The sequence below is a fragment of the Anser cygnoides genome, chromosome Z (genome assembly GCF_040182565.1).
Source record: "Anser cygnoides isolate HZ-2024a breed goose chromosome Z, Taihu_goose_T2T_genome, whole genome shotgun sequence".
NCBI classification, from domain to species: Eukaryota; Metazoa; Chordata; class Aves; order Anseriformes; family Anatidae; genus Anser; species Anser cygnoides.
The window spans coordinates 75,807,771-75,824,452 of NC_089912.1; the positions used below are offsets into that span (position 1 = coordinate 75,807,771).

Genomic DNA, 16,682 nt, shown 5'->3' on the forward strand with positions numbered 1-16,682 from the left:
CTCTCTAACCTGTATGTTTCATCATCTCATTAAAAGTAACCTGTATTAAAAATAAATATCACCAGTGTGCACTGACTTCTTAAAGTGTTATTTAAAAACACCTTCCTACATATTGTTTTATCCAAAATAGTTATGAGCTGTAAAGAGATTTTTTCTTTTTCTTTTTCTTCTTGCAGACTGCAAATGATAACCTGCATACAGAAGATGAGCCTGAACTCAGAGGAGATAAAGAAAGCTATCTCTGTGCCGTATGCCTGGATGTTTATTTCAATCCTTACATGTGCTATCCATGCCACCACATCTTTTGTGAACCTTGTTTAAGGATGCTTGCCAAAGACAATCCAGCCAGCACTCCATGTCCACTATGTCGTACTACAATAGCCAGAGTCTTTTTCCAAGCAGGTATAAAAATTAAAGTTTTTATAATATAGACAATTTTTTCTAGCTTTTCATTCCTGTATTTCTGGTCTGAATAAATATGTAGTTAAAAGTATAGTAAATCCAAGCTGACCAAATACAGTCATAAAATTATTTTCTTGTCCAAAGAAATAATAATGTACAACAAGTATATCCAAAATCCATGGAGATTAAAATTTAGTCTTGTTATCCATTGTGAGGAATTATTTGCTAGGATTCTTTCTAGAACTGTGCCACACAAGCTTTCTTAAGTTGTAAGAAACTATTCTGAGAATGTATTTTAAAACTTTTTGATATTTGAAGTGAGGTTCTGATATTTTGTATTTTTTGGTTTTCTCTTGCTAAATAATTACAAATTCCAAGCATTATAAATATACATTTTCTCAAAATATCTCACCAGAACAGCATTTTTTAAATGGCTAACTTAATTAGCAAAAAAATAAACCTTTTGGATTTGTCACTTTAATTCAGCTATAATTGAAAATAAGGTTGGCAGTACTATAGAATTCTGCTAACTAATCTTATTTTTAAATTCTTTTTTCCTGGCCTCTTCCACCCTCATCTCTAGTGTTCCTGACTTTAAGCAGTAGGAAAACATGGTCAGTAAGTGTTTTTTGATGTCAGAAACTATATAGGAATAGGAGAGAGTGCCATAGCTGGTTTACCTAGAATAGCATGAGTCATTCTTTTATACCTGGAACTATAAAAAGTAAATTCATAAAATTTATGAATTGATATTGATATCCATATGGATAAAATTCCACTACAATAAAATTCCACTGTGTTATGACTAATGACTGGAGCTAGGCCCTTCACAGCACTTAAAACGGTGCATATACTGGTCACAAAATGATGGAAATAACTCAGCCATGCAGAAATGTTTATTTTTGTGTGCTTCAGAGATCATGCAGCTATTCTATTAACTGAGTGAGTGCTGTGATGATGACAGGTTGGGGATGTAGATTAAAGAGAGATTTTCCATTAATCTGCAGAGCTGCCCAGCTTGTATTTCTGGTTGTACACAGACTCCTCCACTGCACAGGCACAATTTAATATAATTTTATGACAGATGAGTTTGAGGAACTGTCTGGACTAAAAAGGAAAAAAGAAAAAAAGTTATTTGGATGGGAAGGAGGCATTTTTTCAGATGAACTAGTTGCCACAGGATGCTTCACTGGGGAGTTGGTGGTGGCCATGGATAAGGACTGACTAAGCCAGCACTGCAGCAGAGAAGAAGATGAGTAAAGAAAATGCCTAGCTGGTGTTCAGAGGTTTCAGGCTGATTTCATTTCATTTGCTTATGTTTGATGCTCCTTTGGAATTGATTTAGAGATAAAGTGTGTTTCACCAATAGATAATTGGTTTTAGTTATTGAGGGGATTTTAAGTAAAGAAAAGCTATTTAACAGAGCTGTTGCAGTAAAATATTACTGGGAGAGTGCAAAGAGGGAAATGGACACTTGCTAAAATGTATTTGGAAAACTTTTAAACATTTTTGAGGTATTTTTGTTTAAGTGAAATATTTCAGGATTATTTATAGTCTTTTGAGTTCTTAATGTACAATGTGTATAAATACCTGATGGGAGGGAGCAAAGCAGAGACCAATAGACTCTTCTCAGTAGTGCCCACCAACAGGACAGAAGGCAACGGACACAAACTTAAACACATAAAATTGCATCTGAATGCAAGAAAACAGTTTTCCACTGTGAGGGTGACCAAGCACTGGAACAGGTTGCTCAGAGACTTTGTGGAAACTCCACCTGAAGAATCAAAACCCAACTGGACACACCTGGGAAACCTGTTATAGCTGACCCTGCTTGAGCAGTTGGGTTGGACTAGTTGATCTCAAGATGTGACTTCCAACCTAACCCATTCTGTCAAAATATTTAAAAGTTATTTAGTCTTATTGAGGAAATGGATTTATGCAGCTGAAGTGTAAATACAGTGTTATACAGAGAGAGTCTAATGTAAGTAGTAAGAACAGTATATGAGATATGTTTAGTATTAACTATATACTAAGAAAAATATTTTGTAATTTCCCAGTGCCTAACACGTCAGGCTGCTTTTAAGTCAACCAAGAAATATTGATGATCATAAAGTCATTGAGATTAGAAAAGACCTTCAAGATCATCTGGTCCAACCATCACCCTACTACCAATATCACCCGCTATGATGATACCATATCCTTAACTATATCCTGAAATTAATCCTTAATTTAATAAATCCTTAAATTAATAAAATCAACACATTAGGGAAGATGGATGATGCTGGACCAATATAAGAAGTAGTGAATATTTTTTTTTACTCAGGAGGTTTATTAATCCTTTTAAAAGTTATGCAAAAGTCACTGTTGTTATAGGTTTGGGTAGCTAAGGAAGCAGAATTGCTAGTATTCTATATTTACTTCTCTAATAGCTACAGCCTGGATGTCTCATTTCCCTCATTAATTTATTCTGTATGCTTTCTGCAATGTTCCTTTTGTATAATTGCATTTTATTTTACAAGGATATCTCAAAAACAAAACATTTAAGAAGATAACTTTTTAGTTTGTACAGTTTTGCAAACTGAACCTAACTACAATAGAAGGATGCACATAACATCTCAAAAATGATGAAGGCAAACAGATCAACTATCCACAAAGGATATGTCAAAACATGATCCACAAGGATACTTATTCTGTCCTATTGCCCATATCAAGTGAGTCTTTTCTATTGGTTACCTTGAGAGTGAACTTCCCATCCTTCTTGAAGACTCTTGAAAGCCCTTCTTCCCTTCTCCCATCTGCCTTTTCTTCAGGAAAGAAAGTTAAAAAAAAAAAAAAAAAAAAAAAAAAACAGGAATTCAATGCCTCAGCAGAGGATTCAGTGTTTAAATTTGAACAATAAAGTTGAAAGAGCTGAGTCAATTTTTAGGCCTGTAGAAGGAAACTAAAACTAAAATACTCTCTGTTGATGCTGTCAGAGGCAAGAGGCTGTTTTCTGAATACAAATAGTACTTAATCAAAATATGTTCAGTAGCATATGAAGTTCTTCTATAAAACTTAAAAAACATGAGTGAAAAATACAAAATTTGTTCCATTTACATTTAGGAGAAAAAATAGCTGTTTCCATCACTGACACAGGGTTATTGGTGTAATAGTGTTCTCACATGAGACAAAAGGATTTGGGGATTTCTGTGCTTTGTATGTCTTTTGTAGACTACTTCCACCTGCATTCTCACATGGTGAAATAAAAAAAAGCACCCAATAGTTTTTTAGAATGAGGCCAGCATATTTTTTTTACTTCAAATCTGCTAACATCTTCCTGTTACACAGAAAAAGATATCGCAACCAAAGAGCATTTGCAATTTTTTTTTTCCTTCTGGAGCCTGTTTATATAAAGTGAATTTTCTCAGATTTGTTTGAGAAAAAGATTTGTCCCTTTCATAAAATCCAGATAATTGAAAACGTATGTAAAATTGCAATGAAACAAGTAAAGTAATAATACATAAGCCTATTCAAAGGTCTGTGAAGGGTCTTTTCTTTCTTTTGAAGTATACAAGAAATTGCAGTAGCAGCTGACATTATTAGTATTTATCTGGAGCTGTGACAATTAGAAAGGAGAAGCAAAACTGGGGGTTTTGAAGTTTCCAATGCTAACTGCTAACTAGGCTACTCTGCCTGTTACCATCAAATCAATTCTTTTCTGTGGTAGGAAAATATAGTTACTTTTAAGCTCTGTTTGCGATTGCTGTATTGCTATGGACAGGTTAATTTTCCCAGTTTTGAGTAGCTGTCCATGCAGATATGTCCCCAAATTATATCCAGAGGAGCTAATGAGTTCTTGCGATTTATAGGTTATTATCAAATCCTGCAATCTATCATTCATCATTCTACGAACACCTTCTTAAAGCCAGTTAATCCACAGTATAAAAAAATACTCCAAAATAATTGTAAGACTTTTCCCCTCTCTATTGAGTGACAGTGTTAAAACAAAAAACAACATGAACTGAGAATTAATTCCACAGTCAGACTGATAGATGTTGTTTCGTTCATAGAGGTCATCATAGGCTTGTAAATTAAATAGCCTGATTTATAATGTACTTCATTTTGTTAGCATTTGACATCATCTTTTCTAAATGCTTTAGTTCTGAGGAATAAAATCAACAGAGCATGTTTAAGACTTGTTCTTGCTATATCTGGAAAAGATTATTTTTATGTGATTTTAAAAATCTTTAAGAGGTGTTCTAATCAGAAAATGTGTTGTATAGTAGATAAGGCACTATATTTTGTATTATAGCCATATGCAAATTATATGTAAACATTCTTTTCCATTAATTATTGTAGAATTGAACAACTCTACCAAGTCTTTTTTCCCTGCGGAATATTTGAAGTTACAAGAAAGTTTTCAAAAATCAAATTCTGCTAAATGGCCTCTACCAAGCTGCAAGAAAGCTTTCAGAGTATTTGAAGGTAAGAAAATCACTTATGTATATTTTTGACAAGAGTAATTTTCAGATTTAATTATCTGTATTTATTGAAATTTTTCCTAAACTTTATTCTGTCTTGAGTACTCGAGAACACTAGTCTCTAGCTAGTCCATGTCATAGGATATCAGAGGTGGATGATTATTGGAGTAAAAGAGAGTAAAATTCTCCTTGTATGATTCATACACAGTGCTCTGAATGTAAACATAAACTGCAAATTGTAAAAAGGCAGTTTATGTGTATACCTTTTTATTTATACTTAAATCTTTAATTTTGTGCACATTATCAGGATAATTCTATGTAGTTTACTGTTTAGAAAAAAATAAAAATAAAAATAAAAAATGTGTCTGAAAAGCTGAAGAAAGAAAATGACCAGATAAAAAGTTCGCAGTTCTGAATCTTGTCAATAAAGACTGCCCCCCCCCCCCAAAAAAAAAAACCAGAATCAGCCTTTTATGGATAAAGTCATATAAAAGTTGGAAAAATATTGTATATATTATTCTGTATTGCTTGCTTTATACATATGAAATGCAGTAAAGGGTTTTTTTTTTTTTAGCTTTCCTTTATTTTCTGTTTATTATAGCAAGAAAGCTTAGTTCTCTTCTTGATAATTTATGACTTAGGTGTTTCTATGGCTATTAACTGATTATTAACTGAAACACATTTAAGTTAGAGCACAGAAATGTGGGATTCACTGTTTACTCAGGTTTCACTGTTTTCAAGCTAATGGCCTTTTTTCACTAAGCCCCCTCCCTCTATGTTTACTTACATAGCAGTTTTCTGTAGTCCTGCATCTTGATAACATGTATTTTTCCTGTTTATAAAAACAATATAGATTGTTTCTACAAGTACATGGAAAAAAAAATAGAACATTTTTTTATATTCCTTTTATAAGTCTACTCAGGCCTTTCCATGGGTCAAATTTGATACATCCTTCAATTATAAAACTGTGTCACACATGGTGGTGATTTGATGCTGAAAATAATAAATATTCCTAGCTATCAAAAATTATCAGACTTGAGAAGTTTGAGGACTGGCAGATCATCTTTGATATTATTTAGAAATTGAAGTTTCTGGCATAAAAAAACAAAAGCCAATGATTGCTTTCTCTAATGGCATTTAAAATAGTTTGGATGTTCATATTGAACTTATTGCTTTATTGTAGTATTCCCTTATATATGTGATGTAGTTGATACATGTGCCATAACATCATATGAATTATGTCTTTCATATTTGTGAAAAGCTACTGTGTTGAGCTTTTTACAAAATAAAAATAATTTAAAATAAAAGGAAAATCTGGAGAGGTCATACAGCTTAAATGTGGTACTATCTGCATATAAGGCATTTTGTTCCAAAGAGGTAATTTAGAGTGCTTGGAATCAGGTGTCTCCAAATGACAGCCTAGAAATCCCACACACTGAACAGGAATACAATTAGATCTAGTTAATAGGAAACCCAAATCACATAACTTTCTGAAACTTTATCTTTGCCTTCTTAAATACAATTGTCACAACCACATCTTTCCTCTGACTTATTTGAATAAAAGCTACTGGAAGGTTTGTGTTAGTTCAAAAAGCAAGTGTCTAATACTTTCTCACTGGATAGCCTTTTTCGTCTTGCATCTAAATTTTACTTGGCACCATCTAAAGCTCCATATTTGGTATTGTTAACTTCGCTTGTGGTCCCTGCCTCAGGAGGCTCCTGGGGACTTTACAGCCTTAGAAGGCTGAGCATACTGGGAGCAAAAGCCTGCTGAGACCATAATAGATGCCATTTTAACTGGAAACCCTAACATCACTGAGAGCAGTAGGGAAAAAGAGATTACTTAGATTAATTTTTGCTTCATTAAGAAAGTGACAGCGTAGTAAGACATGAGAGTTGAAGGCAAAAAATACTACACAGAAAGAACAGAGCTGAAAGGGTAGGTGACATGAGTGGAGTGACTGGAGAGAAAAGAACATGATTACAGTGTTTAGAAAGAGATGAAAATACGTAATTTTCAAATGTGAAGATAACTGCTTCTTTATAACATATTCTTTCATTGTAAAAAAAAAAAAAAAAAACTGACCGTATCAGAAATGCATATCCACTTTTATCTGGTTCATATCCAGCAGGTGTAGCAGTCACTAAGAATCTGATAGCTATTTTCAGATTTCATATGATTCAAGTTTTCCACATGAAAAAAGCATTTCCAGAATATTTTTTTAACATTCTGTGCATAAAAATGGTAGATATTGAACATGCAAACCACTCATTAGAGGTGTGAGACCTGGTAAAATTAGAACTCAGAATTAGATTGGATGCAAGCAGAGAAAGATGGTTGTTGAAAAGCTTAGATTATATAGAAGATTTGTCAGACTTTCTGAATATAGTAGGAATGCTGGATAAAATCAAGCACCTTAATTTCTTTCCAAACTGATTCTCCAAGACAGATTTTCTAATCAATACATTAGTCTTCTCTCTTATGAAAATTGCCACAAGGAGTGTAATATTTTCTTCTAATTAAAAAAAAAAAAATCCAGAGCTTCTGAGTTTTTATAAAGAAAATAAGAAACCACAGCACAGTAGCACTTCTTTGCTTTCAGTTGATGAAAATTAATTCAGAATAGTTTATCCTTTTTTTTTTCTTTTCCCCAGTTAAAATCAGTAGCAGAATGCCCATTTGCTTCATAAATGTTACATTGCCATTGCTTTTCATTGCTCTGTTTGGTCAAGGATACATTAATGATAAAACAGACATGCTATTCAACAATGAAAGCCAATCTTCTTTTACCTTTCAGATACTTAATATATGTGACAGTTAACAAGTTAATTTAAAGTCTGCCTGTAAAATGTCTTTTATTTTTTATGAAAGAAACAAAGATGTTCCATTACTTATTGCTTTGAATATTGGTAACATTAAAAATGCAGTTGCACAATAAAAATAACATCTGAAAATAATAATTTCCTTAAATAGTTTTTAAAATACATGGTGTATTTTGGATAGGATAGTTAGGTAGCAAATATGCCTCACTGGAGTTTGTTTTCTAACACTTAGGGTTTAATAACATCATGAGTTCAGCCTTTGGCAGGCAATGCCAAACCAGAGTTTCACTCTATAAACTAAACTTAGTAAATCTCCAAAAGTAATTTGATTCCAGAAGTGTGAATTAAAAAATAAGCGAGAAAGTTCATTTAAATTGAGGATATGATAATACAATGTAGGGAATTTGCTGTAGCCAAGAGCAGGAATATCAAAATCAGACTGAGACAGTTAGGGCATGGGGCCTAAAAGGGTTATTTCAAAAGCTTTGGCATATAACTGAGATAGAAATACATTAGTGAAACCAGAGAAATAGGATATAATCAAGACAGTGATGTTAATGTTGAAAAATGGTGCAAGCTGCCTGATTAGAGAAAAATGTTTTTGATAAGCCTGAAGATGAACACACATGGTGTTCAGAATGAGAGATGGAAATTACAAAACCACTGAAGTTACAGCCCTTGATGACTATTTCAAGATACAGGTTTTGCCAAGGTAATAGGAAATTCCTTCTAAGTGTTCTTGTGCTAAGATTTTTATTTAAAATATAATCATTAAATTGGAAAGCCAATTTAGAAATATTTTTTGAATGTTTAATCTAGAAAATATTCCCCCAGTGTTGCGTAGAGTGAAATCTGTGCTATATCTTACTAGTCTCATCTGTTCAGTAACATAATAAAAGCTATTGGCTTCTGCATCAAGCAGGGGTTGCAAGACACAACAGTGTCTTCAGCTCCTTCTGATACCAATGGAAATTCCTACTGCCACAGCAGGTCACATCTACCATGTCCTCTTACATAATCATTCTCTAAAGAAAAGGGCACTCAATTTCCTATGTAGTTTACAAAAAATAGAAATATTGTGAAATATTTTAATAATACCTATTTGTAGATTTTTTTTATCTCTATCTTTAAAACTGTGCACTGGAGTACAACACTTTAAAAGCTACTTTCTTGGTTCAAGGTTCTTACTGTGATTTCAGTTAGATGATAAAGGAAGGATGTTAAACAGCTGTAAAAATGTATGTCCATCAAATTATATCAGCTAGGTTTTAAATTCATCATATTTCTTGGTTTGAAGTGAAGAAGAAAAAATTGATACTGTTTTTCAAGTTACTGATTCTGTGATATCTACAGAGAATAGAAACAAAAGAGATGTTATTAAAAATAGAAGGTGCAGCATTTATTTTAGCCAGAAATAATAATGTTGGAGTATAAGTGTCTTAGAATAATCCTTATATTACTATTCAGACTTTCATAAACTATTTGCCTTTGCTGCTGAAGTACAGAAAGGAGAGGACAGGACAGGACAGAACAGGAAATTATATTCTGTTTTTAAGAAATGATCACACATCCATTCTCATTTTGATGGCTTTCAACATGCTGACATTCTAGACTTCAGTAGTCTCTGTAGAGTTATTCTGGTCTGATAGCACAGCTTACACAATCCTTTGTTCCTCTTAACCGTAGAAGCTATTTTTCCCCCAGTCCTACTACTGTGTCCTTCCTTAATGTACTGTTTTCTTTCTGTTAATTTCCTTCTTCCTCATTTCTTGAAGTTGTTTGTTCCTTTGTCATACTACTCAAGACTGCAGCTGTGGGACCATGCAATGCTTCCTGACCAGAAGGCTTGCCTTTTTTAGCCAGGATCCATCAGATTCTTCAGTATAGCTTGTGGAATCACAGAAGGCCAATTTGCATACATGCATTTCTCACCAGAGGAATTTACAATGTACAGTCTTCACAGCAAGTGAATTTTCTGTCTTAACGAGACACATGTTACTGGGAACTGTTGTCTTTGAGCCTCTGCTATGCCTAGAGTAAACCAAGACAGAAAACACAGGATCCAAGCATTGCTGGTTGAGGGTGTCTTAGTGCATTAAAGAGAATCAAACTCTAAGTCATCTATATGTGTCACCAGTTACTTGTTTACCTATACAGAAAAACTAGTTTACCTATACAAAAAACTAGTACTTCCAAGTTTGGCTAGGGTGGTTTAACCAGGATTATGTACTGTTCTCAATTGTCTTTAAAGGACAAATATTAAATATTTATGTAAACTTATTTGATAAATACATGAAATCATTTTATGATGCCTAAATTAAAATTGTAACTGAAGATCCCATTTTCAGCAAATTATAAGATATCTCATAAGAACAGGTGTACTGGAATAGACTAAAGGTCTATCCTCCTATTATTGTTCCTCTGGCTAGGTTAAACAATGAGGAATTGATGAATGGTGATGAAAGAGTATTAGAACAGGGCAAGCATATTGCTATACTTTCCAGGTATATTCTCTCAGCATCCATGGACCTGTGGTTCGATGATCTCTGTGGGCAAATGTGGTATCTTTGAGTTTACTTGACTTTACTGTATTATTCTTCTAAGAATCTGACATTATTTAAACATACTCTGTAAGTTTACACACTTTTTATGTGGCAACCTGGAACAGTAAGTTCCATTGTCTGATTACAAGTCTATAAGATTATAAGTCTAAAGATTTCCTTGACTTTGAATATGCCATATGATAATTTTATTTAATGTTCTCTAGTTCTTTTATTATGAGACAGTGAATAATAGCAGCCCATTCACTTCTGCCATGTCTCTCATGATTTTAATTAACTCTATTGCCTTCCCTCTTAGTCATCTCTTGTTCTGACTGAAGAACCCTAGTCTATTTACATACCTTCTGACTTCTTTATTTCTCTTCTCTCTACCTTTCCATTTTATTACTTTCTTTTGTGATGAAAGGAGAAGAACGCAAACATTGCTGAAGATAACTCAGTATCATGACAACCTTATGCAACTGCTTGCAGTTGGCTTTCATTTATTATCCTGAGTATTTTAATACTGTAAGCAAATTTGAACACCTCCATTTCTAGTTGCAAATAAGCTGGATAGTGCAAACTGTGTGACAGCTGTTCTAGGATCAGACTGTGAATGTTCCTCCAGAGAGAAAACTGAATAATTTATTTCTATCCTTTACTGGTTATCCTTTAACCATCTACTGACGGCTGAGAGAACTTTCCCTCTTACTCTAAACACAGTTTTTTGTTTTGATTTTTTTTCAAACATCTTCAGAAAAAATCTTCCTCATTGTTTGACCTATGTCAGAGAAACAATAATAGGAGGATAGACCTTTAGTCTATTCCAGTACACCTATTCTTATGAGATATCTTATAATTTGCTGAAAATGGGATCTTCAGTTACAATTTTAATTTAGACATCATAAAATGATTTCATGTATTTATCAAATAAGTTTACATAAATATTTAATATTTGTCCTTTAAAGACAATTGAGAACAGTACATAATCCTGGTTAAACTACCCTAGCCAAACTTGGAACTACCAGTTTTTTGCAGTGGTACTCTTTCATCACAGAGCCTGTTTAGAGCATAATTTATTTCATGGGCTTACTTTTCATGCCTTGCATAGGAGTCTGCCAAGACCAGTTAAGTTTATGACTGGCCTCTGTGAACAAGTACAAGCAAAGATGCCTTCTGTCTTCATCACCAACAGGAATTAGCAAGTATCTTTATGTGCATTTTACTGGAAGTGGAGAGTGATCCTGGCCAGCTTTGCCTAGTAGAATGATAAAAAATAGTTACGACTGAACAATGACCAGTAAAATTTATTTTCTTCATAATTAGCTGTGAACTAATTATGTTTTGTAGTGGTTATGTCAAACATGCTTCCCCACTATACTCCCCTAGTTCAGTTAGCACTAAAATGTACGGCATAATAGAGCAGTTTGTAATGACGTAGCTCCTAAAGAGTCTAAGATCTGCTGGTGTAAACACATCTTGAAAGTTATGTTTGCTCACTGTTCAGAGCTTTGATTTTAATACCACACAGAAATCCCATTTACTTTAAGAATAAAGAATTTGTGGCTGACAAAAAGTTGTAGAGAATGGCTTCACAAAATGTTTTGGGTTGGAAGGGACCCTGAAGGATCATGTGGTCCAAATCCATGCCATGGGCAGGGACAACTCACACTAGACCAGGTTGCTCAAAGCCCCATCCAGCCTGACTTTGAACACTTCTAGGGATGGGGCATCCACAGCTTCTCAGGGCAACCTGTTCCATTCAGTTATCAGAGAACAAAGTAGTATGAACATGTACCTTTTTCTGCTACCTAACATGACCTTGATTTCTTTTTCATGCCTCTCTAACAGTGGAACAGACAGTTCCACTCTGTTCAAAAATTTGGACATGAATATGAGTTCAGATTGATCCTAGAGCACTTGTTGAAAGAAACAGAAAGCTGTTAAGATTTCTTGAGGAATTTGGTATTTGCATAGCATAACTATATGAAGTGAAACAAAATATTTTTGGATAGGCAGAGTTTTGTAGATCCCTAAAAGTGAAAACAAAAGTTGAGATTTGAATTTGTTGAAGGTACAAAAGAGGAAACACAAAAATAATCAAGGTGGAGTGAGAATAATAAGAAAAAAAAAAGTGATAATATTTAGATTAGATCAGAGCTGGGATAAGGAGCTTCTCCAAGGAGCAAGAGATGATCAAACAGCAGAGTAAAGTCGGGATATCTCAGAGACTTTTGGTGAGTCTGGGTAGATAAGGTTGTGGAATGGATAAGGATGATAGAGTAGATAAGGATGGTAGATACTTTTTCTGAGTAGATAAGGATAGGTATTTGAAATGGCATCAGAAAAAGTCAGAGATAACTATCATTGCACATTTAGTGAAGGATTAAAGGAAGAATTTTTCAACAGTTCATAAAGAGTTTATCTGTTTTAAATTTAAATAGTTTCTTTCTTGATAATCTTTTAGGTAACTTCTCTTTGTGAAAATTTATTTTTAATCTTCCAGTGAATAAATATGGTGGCTTTTCAGACAGCTAGTTCTTTAAAACCTTGGCCAGCTTTCTAAAAAATGGTTAAGTAATGCCAGTATCAGAAAACTTTCAGTTCCAGAAAACTATGCCAGCTTTCTCAAGATATGGTCTTGTGTTGTGTATTTTTCCTTCTCTGTAAAAATTAGTATTTCTTTTGTTTGCTCAAATGAGAATTAGGAATCTTCTGAATTGACATTGGCTATAAAACTGAATATAAATCTGCTTGAAGACAATGGCATGGCTCCAAGATAGGTCATTCACCAGTTTGTCTGAAGGAATTACGGGAGGCATGCTGCCAGACAGCTAGATTTGCAAACATAAACTAAAGGCTTTGCATAAATATACGCTTTGTCTTAAAGCAGGGTTTGGTGAGGCTCCAGAATGCCTACACTCTATGTTGCCTCTGGCCTTTGCTGTCAGATCAACCCTGTCTTTAAACAAGTAGAGCCAATTCATTATCTTGTTATAAGAAAGTATTTGCATTACTGTTACCTCATTGTCTTCCAATAAAATTGGCTTAAAACATTGAAGCCTTAAGCACTGAAAAGCCTGTGGACAGTGGTATATAACAAAATTTTTCAAAGTTTATATTAAATGATCTTTAGTATTATATCTAATGAGGAAGGAGGGGTGAAACTAGCAGAAGGTGATGTCATTACAGCAACATGATGTAAAAGGTTGAAGAGTTTTATAATAATTTAGCAAGAGTTGATTATATCTGAAATATAGTATTTTATCAGTTGGGGAGATGACAAAAGTGGCCAAAAAAAAAAAAACGGAAAAAAAAAAAACAACAACAAACAAAAAAACCTTGCAATATGATTTTTGGAGCTGTTCAGTGATAAGGAAGTAGGAGCAATGCAAAAAAGTGCCAACAATGAACAGCGTTTGAGACTGTGAAGAGACAGGGGAAGAGAAATGAACAACAGATACAAGGGAATTTATAAGAAAATTTATATTGAGTCAGAATATTCTGAATTTTTTAAAATAAATTTCTCATGTTGTTTATTGATACATATGCTCAGAAAATTAAATGTTACAAATTGCTGTTTGACATTCCCTGTTTTGGGTTGTCTGCACTGTCATGGCAAGAAGAGAGGTTGTCCACAAGTTAAACTCACTGTTAAGATACAGTTTGTCTACACAAAAATGAAAAAAAAAAAAAAAAGGATTAAGAATACCCATCTTAAGGGTAAATATATAAAAATTATGGTGACTATCATATGTATGTTAAAATTACACATATAAGCTTACTTTGAAAATGTGCCCTTTAAAATTAAAGGAAGATGTTGGTTTGGGTCCAGAATATATGTAAACTGTGTATTTAGATCCATAACAATATCTCACAGAGACAGCGTACACCCTCATTTCTTGGTATTGGTTACAAAGACTGCATGGATTGCAGTCAGAAGTACCAGGATGGTGAAAGGAAAGGAAGTTAAAGAAGCCAATGATTCATTTTACAGAGCTCGGTTGCACCTTGAAAAACAAGGACATACATTTCAATTACTGCATATTACTTTTATTGCATTGCCCTTAATTGAATTTTGAAATAAAGTGTTTTTAAAGTAGGAGGGTGGGTTTTGTTGTAAATCATTTTTAAAAGCTGTTGTATGTATGATGTCCTCCTACCTGTTTGATACTTAGTCTGTTATGGTTTAGGGGAAGGAAAAAAAAGCAAGTAAATAAAGCATTTATTGACTTAAAAAAAAAATCTGCTTGCAGACTGGCTATCAAAAATTTTTTCACAACTCACACAGTCAAATGACTGTGGAGTGTGAGATCAATTGCCACTGTTTTAGTATGCATCCCAGCACTTAGACTAGCCAATTAGCTTGTATTTGTGAGTATTGGTAATTACTGAACAATCACAGATGTCTGGACAGAGACAGACTATGTTTTCAAAGATCATTCTGCCCTCCCACAATCTTCTTGCTTCTTGATTCATTTACTTCCAGGGAAATAAACACCCCAAGATAGACAATGCAAGTTATTCTAGCTTTGGTTTTAGGAAGGTGACTGGGCACAGTAGTTGTTGAATATTTTACATAAATTTGGTAAATAGAATAAATTAAAAAATTAACAAAAATCTTAGTTAGGCATAATACTCAATGTGAAAATGTGTTTGCTTTCATTTAATGTGGCTTTATGGATTTTCTTATTAGTTTTTAGAGCTTTTTCTTGTTTTACTTTCCAATAACTTGATTATTTGATTAGATATACCAGCTTGCTTTATGGTTTGTGTTTTAATTGGTAAGAGCTGAATTCTTTATCTATAAAATAGTAAGAGGTAACTGTCTTCATGATTTTTAATTTGGTTCAGAATATTTGTGTTCATTTATGACACAGGCACTATATTTATATATTTCAACTCAAATTAATGGTATGAAGAGTAGCTATGCAAAAAACTTAAATTGTAAATAATATCCACCAAATTCCAATAAGCCTTCTTTTAATGGAAAAAAAATATATATATATATCCTCTCCTATTCCTATCCAGAGTAAGATCTCTTTGTGATGTGTAAATATTTGTAATTTTTGATTGAATGAAACTTACAGTATTTCAAACCAGAAAAATTCTCCAAATCAGATATTTCTTCCTTTCTGTCCAAAAGGCCTGAGAGGTGTTACCCTCAGTGATTAACAATAAATGGTCCAAAGAAATGCTGAATTCAAGCAGGGCTTCTGAGAATTAATATGCAGTATAAAAGCTTAGAGCCTAGGTTTATCTAGAGCCTAATTTATCTAGATTACATATATCTGTATAAAAAGTCAGAGAATAGCTTAAAAAAAAAAAGAATAAATTATCATATTTTGAATTTTGAAAAAAAAATTTGAGAGGTGTAGCAGCATGAAATACTCATAAGAAATGTAATGCTACAAGAACTTCTATAAATTATTTTGTTTATTTTTTCTTCTAAGTGCTAAGTAATGTCTGGTTCATTTGTGTATATTCTTTTTTCAGATCCATGTAGGATTTATAAAGTTTTAAGAGAGTACAAAGGATTCTTAGATAGCAGTGTCAGTAGTTACACTGGTAACTGATCAGCAAGAAGACTATTTGACTGGAGATTGATTCTGTAGGACAACAGTTTATATAAACTTCTTGCTCCAACAGATCATTTTGGGATTTCTGCACAATTTTGTCTGTACATGGTGTTCTTTTTCTTATACTAAATGACTTATGAAAGACACAAGAAAAAAAAAATCTAGTTACAACAGTGGAGAGATAACAGTGGTTCCTAACTACTCAGACTTATAAAAAGGAGTGTTCACTATACAATGAAATCTTATGTCCCTTGTGAAAGGCCACAGCTTTTTCAGACTTTCACAGTAATTGGTTCTTTTCCATACCCTTGGCAGACAAGATTTTGGACATCTTGAAAAGTAGTTACTGTATACTGCCTGCTAAATTGCCTGTATGCTGCTGATTTGTTTGTGTACGGAAGAACTGTGCATCACATGCAAAGTGGGTTCAATAAATCAGCTTTTATGGATGTGCAAATAACTGCTTACACACAATTTATCTGTCTAGGACTGTCACAGATTTCAGCATTTAAACCAAAAGCTCTATAAAAGCCCTACGGCGAGTAAGACAGACATCATAGTGAATAAAAAATGGTTTCAGATAAGGATTATGTCCAGCTTAAGTACAGCTTATTTCCAGGTTTTTTAAAGCCCAGATGCTAGCAGAAAGCAGGACCTGGTTTTTCAGGATGGAACAGGATTAATTCAGGATGTTTAGGCCATTATAAAATTTCAGTCACACATAGGCATAAGGTGCGGCAGCCAGTGAGAGCCCACAGGTGAAATTAGAAGGGCAAGAGCAGTGAAGTATTAAAAGAGAGCAAAGGAAAAGTGAGAGGAAGGTAGGAGTAAGATGGGGATGAGTTTGGGGAAGATGATTTGACTTAGCAGTGAAAAAG

At 33.6% G+C, this 16,682-nt stretch overlaps 1 protein-coding gene across 3 annotated transcripts in view; it reads left to right on the forward strand.

Moving 5' to 3' along the window:
• The window catches only part of RNF180 (ring finger protein 180), an 84,817-nt gene that overhangs the window by 57,558 nt on the left and 10,577 nt on the right, over positions 1-16,682 (forward strand). For all 3 annotated transcript variants that reach the window (XR_007169200.2, XM_048079513.2, XM_048079512.2), the window contains 2 exons: positions 177-402; positions 4,741-4,866. Coding sequence is in view for 2 of the 3 variants with exons in the window: in XM_048079513.2 (XP_047935470.1) it covers positions 177-402; positions 4,741-4,866 (352 nt within the window). In the remaining variant the exon portion in view is untranslated. Of the gene's footprint in view, positions 1-176; positions 403-4,740; positions 4,867-16,682 lie in introns of those variants that run through there.